The sequence below is a fragment of the Sinocyclocheilus grahami genome, unplaced genomic scaffold (genome assembly GCF_001515645.1).
Source record: "Sinocyclocheilus grahami isolate Dianchi unplaced genomic scaffold, SAMN03320097.WGS_v1.1 scaffold424.1, whole genome shotgun sequence".
NCBI lineage: Eukaryota > Metazoa > Chordata > Actinopteri > Cypriniformes > Cyprinidae > Sinocyclocheilus > Sinocyclocheilus grahami.
In genome coordinates, this window is record NW_015505603.1 from 438,285 (window position 1) to 443,427 (window position 5,143).

Consider the following 5,143-nt stretch of genomic DNA (forward strand, 5'->3'; position numbering starts at 1 on the left):
AAGAGTGGGCAAATATTGCAAAGTCTAGATGTGCAAAGTTAGTAGAGACATATCCCAACAGAATAAAGGCTGTAATTAAAGCAAAAGGTGGTTCAACAAAATACTGACACAAGGGGGTGATCCTTTTTCCAACTCTGTGATTCTGTTTTTTTGTTTTGTTTTTTTTCTGACATGTTGGTGTTATATCTTTCACTTGGATGTTATAAGTTACACTGAGTAAATACAGCTGGATAAAACAAAAATCGTGTCCATCTTCATTTTAGGCTGAAAAAGCAAAAAAGGTAGGGTGATTCTTTGTATACCCACTGTGTATACTACATGAAAAGTTTTGGGTAAAGTAAAAACATTAATATTGATAAATATTATTACAATTTAAAATAACTGCTTTCTGTTCTAATATATTTTATAATGCAATTTATTCCTATGATGGCAAAGCTGAATTTATTAGCAGTCATTACTCCAGTCTTCAGTTTCACATGATCCTTCAGAAATCAATCCAATATGCTGATTTGGTGCTCAAGAAACATTTCTTATTATCAATGGTGAAAACAGTGGTGTTTAATATTTTTGTGGAAACTGTAATAAAAAAAATTCAGGATTGTTTGATGAACAGAAACCTTAAAAGAACAGCATTTATTTGAAATAGAAATCAATTTCACTTTTGATCAATTTAATGTGTCTTTGCTGAATAAAAGTATTATTTTCTTTAAAGGGGTCATATGATGTTGCTAAAAAGAACATTATTTTGTGTATTTGGTGTAATGAAATGTGTTTATGCGGTTTAAGGTTAAAAAAACACGGGTTTCTCCCCTATGCCCCGCCTTTCTGAAATGTGTCGATTTTTAGAAAGCTCAGCGGTCTGAAAAGCGAGGTGTGCTCTGATTGGCCAGCTATCCAGTGCATTGTGATTGGCCGAATACCTCAAGCTTTTGACGGAAATGCTACACCCCTTACCATATTGTGATGCCCTGTCCGGCCGGAGCGCAACATAAAACCATGTCTGCATTTGTGATCGGAGAAATGACAAACAACAAGTGCTTCTCTACACTGCTCAAAACTCGCGTTTGAATCATCAGTAGCAAATCCTTTAAATATAAAAAAACGTACTTGCAGTCTGTGAGTCAGAACAGCCGGCATTGTAGTCTACTCTTCCAGGATCAGGAAACAGTCCTCCATAAAATGCGCTGGACACATCTGAATAGTTGGGTTAAACGGTTCTGGAACAGTGTTGTAAATACAACTTAACCACTGATTTCTAGTCGTGTCCTCTTTTGGAAGGCCAAACAAAGTAGATTCGCTTTCACAATGAAAAAGCGTCACACACCGCGGCCTTGAGTGAGTGGAGGCCGGAGGCCTAGAGTGAGCCTCGGCCTAGAGTATGCGGAGGCCGGCTTGAGTGAGCAGAGGTGGGCGGGCTTGAGAACGGCGCGGCCGGCGGATTCGACGAAGGAGTGTCCGGCGGGCTTGCGGCAACCACATGTGACGACCCCGGGCTGGACTCCACTTCGCCAAAGTAGTTTCGCTTTCACAACGAAACACAGTGCCTTCACGACATGGCGGAGGCGGCAACAACAATACTACAGACATGTGGGGGCGTGTTGGAACAAGCCGTTTTAGGTAGGTTTAGGTTGACTCTTAACTTTTATAAAGAATATCTCTTTGGATTTGAGACTTTAGTCTTTGCAACTTTACAGATCTTCTTTATGCACCAAGAGCTTGTAACACTCCAAAGAGAAAGGAAAAATTTAAATCGCATCATATGACCTCTTTAAAAACAAATCATACTGACCCCACACTTTAAGTTTGGCTGGTGGATAACCAAAGTCTACCAAAAAGTCAAATATAAAATCAGTGCACAATTATTAGTGAATGAGACCCAGTGTTCTTACAGTCAGTAAGCAGTTCAGCAAAGTAACTATGCCAGGCAACAATACTGTAGGTTAAACATTTTCCATCGTCAATAACATTAACATATACACGGGTGGGCTTCATCCATGTCATAACGTCCAAATGGCATCAGATTGACAGGATTCCCAAGTAAGCCACAAGGAAGCAGAGCACAACAGAAAGCCCATCCTCTGCGGTCCATCTTCTGCCACATCTGCCGCACGGTGCCATGTGTGTTTGGAGATGTCAAATACTTTCAGTCTGCTGTAAGGTGTGAACTGGGGTGGAAAAGAATGACTTAGCGGGGGCCACGAGACAAAGGCTGTGCTTTGTAGCAACCATGGAAAAAACAACTCCGCTTCTTTCTAAGAACATTATAATGTTTTTATGAGGTGGCGAGATGCACTGCACCCCAGATTTAAAGTACTGCTTATGCTTATGAGAGTTTATGACTTTAAACGCTTGTGTTTTGCTCCTATGAAGCGCACATCTGTTTGGAAAGAAGAGAAGCTGGCGTGTTGTTTCAGGTGGTGCTTTCTTTTCCCTTTATTAAATCGAGTTGGGTCAGTGTATGTAAGTGAAGAAACAGAACATCTCGTCTTCATACTTTATTTTTTCAAGCTATTGTTTGTATAACTTTATTGTTTAACTATCTCTACGAGTCAGAATAGACGGATAGTTTCAGGCAGTCCAAAATAGTGGAGCTTTTATCTCTGCTATGGCAATTATAGCTCTAGCTATGACTCTTTGACTTTGACCAGTCACGTAATGAGCAACTTCCATTTCAGAGCTTAGTTTTCTTTGGCCTGGTTAACTTCGTTCTGCTGGTTCCATCTACTCTACAGTCAGTCTTCATCGCAATCATCACCATTGTTCTCTTCACGCAGCGCGCTCGTCTACGGCTCCTGCGAGGCGTTCGTCTTTTGTTCCCACCACATGCGATGACACGGAGTTTTGCCTATATTATTCATAAGCAGCAGGAACGTGTGGCCTGTTGGAAGGGGATGGGAAGAAAAAACGGAACAAGAGACAGGAGAGGAGGGAAAGAGAGAGCTTGAGATTACAATGCTAATGGTAATCCACTACATAAAGATCAAGATGGTGGAATTATGAGAACTGTGAATTATGAACTGGGCAAATGTTCCTCTCAAATCCACAGTCACAACATCTAACCGCATTTTAAGTGAAGTGCACACTATGAGACTGAAGCTCGAGTTACTGTTGGTTAGGGATGTAACGAACCGCGAGCCGGTTGAAAATCGATTTAAATATGTGACGTTTCAAATCGGTTGAGATGCTAAACAAATCGCGAATCATTTAGCCGTAGGAGTTTATATGAATCCATGTCTGAGGGGCACTTACTGTCTTTAGAAAATTTTAGATGGTATTTTTTCTTTTCATCTTGCTTCAGTATAATGCATATTAAAGTTCATAAGTGCAGCACTGCTTTGTTTACAGCGGAAACCAAGGAAACGCTTTAAGCGCCTGCCTGCTGGCAGAGAGTGAATCTGCATTTCATTCAGCTCTGCTGTTTCATGCAGATATTTTTATGTTTAGTTTCACAAAACTGAAGTCAAACCATTCTGTTTTTGCTTCAAATTTCGAAATTATACAATCCAATTTAGATTAAAAACTGCTCATGTTGCATGTCTGCAGCATCTTTGTTTGGATCATGATTAAAATGCAGTGGTTGCCTCTAATTTTAAATGGAAAGAGCACAGACAAAGCCTTAGTTTGTTTATATGAAGAGATTTATTTTATTTGTGTTACTTATTTAATTTGGGGCTTGTTTTAAAATTTCAATTTAGTTTTGTTATTTACATTATATTTAAATTTTGTTATTTACCAGACGCTTTTATCCAAAGCGACTTACAAATGAGGACAACAGAAGCAATCAAAACCAACAAAAGAGCAATAATATGCAAGTGCAATATTGGTATATTATTATAGTGTTAGATTTCAATTTCACAAAGAAATGTGCAACATTTTGTCCAAGCAATTAACACATTTAATTGATCATTTGTCTTAAATCTCATTTTGTTAAAAAAAATACATAAATCATGAATCGAATCGAATCGTGAAATCAAAATCGTGAATTGAATTGTGAGTTGAGTAAATCGTTACATCCCTACTGTTGGTACAGTCTGAAGCAGTTTGTCTTCTTTTTCTTACGCAAGATCCAAAAATAACTGAACTGAATTATGGCTCGTTTCCACTGAGCGGTACGGTACAGTACAGTCCGATTCGGTACGGGTAACCCTGATCAGGCTTGCATTTCCACTGTCAATAGTACCCTTACTTGGTAGATGTAGTGTATACCGGAAAGTAGCGATCGACGATGAACCGCGACAATAAGCACAACTCTGCCTCTTTTTGTTAAATGTCAGTTTTAATGAACAATAATTGCCATTATAAAAGTATAAGTACAAAGTATAAGAGGAAATAAAGACAAAAGCAAATAGTTCCGTCAAACGTATGCTAAAGTCAGCGCTTTACTACGGTAAAGTTCAAATTAAATATATAAAGTTAAACATAACTTTGTGCTCAGCCAAAACGATATGACCAGGAACAAATAATCGATTCATGAGACCACGAATGCCTGTTAAATATATCCAACCCAAAACAAATTGTATCTCATATTTAATCACTACAGACACATCAGAGCCAGCAGCAAATGTCGGAAGGACTAGCCGAGCAAAGGCTGCTCTATGCGGATACATGAGCACTGAGTGCCCGGTGATCGCCTGGAGCTCCGAAATCGGCATAGCAAATTTTCAAAAAGGCGCTCTCTTTATAAATAAACCTCAGATTTGAGTTTTAAACAATTACATTCTCGCCTGAAAAACTCTTAAAACTACATTTCATGACACAATAACAGTAATATTTAGAAAATGACAGGTTTTTGGGCAATGATGTTTCACAAGTCCACAAGAACAGACAAGAACGCATATTGAGAAACGGCTATTGTATGTGTGAAAATATAAAATACACTTATATTTTTTTGTGTTTGCGTGCACTGATGTAAATAAGCCCAACACTCATGGACAGCAGAGCGGAACGAGTGAAGGAGAAGCTTTATCCCCTTGTATCACGCAAAAGTGACGATTCTAGTCAACCAATCAACATTCTGCAGTGAGTTTAGCTCCACCCTTTTGGTACCCTTTGCTGTGGTAGGTACCCCAACGGAAGGATACCAAAAAAGTGGTACGGTACGATTCGCTATTTTGGTACCATTCACAACTTCTGACAGTGGAAA

General features: G+C 39.0%; 1 protein-coding gene across 2 annotated transcripts in view; it reads right to left on the reverse strand.

The window, feature by feature from the left end:
- LOC107551460 (RNA polymerase II elongation factor ELL2-like) overlaps positions 1-5,143 on the reverse strand; it is a 57,218-nt gene that overhangs the window by 34,827 nt on the left and 17,248 nt on the right. The window contains exon 1 of one of the 2 annotated variants that reach the window (XM_016233071.1): positions 1,978-2,367. The exons of the other annotated variant lie outside the window; for it this stretch is intronic. Within the exon in view, the coding sequence (XP_016088557.1) occupies positions 1,978-2,001 (24 nt within the window). The 5' untranslated portion in view covers positions 2,002-2,367. Of the gene's footprint in view, positions 1-1,977; positions 2,368-5,143 lie in introns of those variants that run through there. 2 annotated transcript variants of the gene reach the window in all.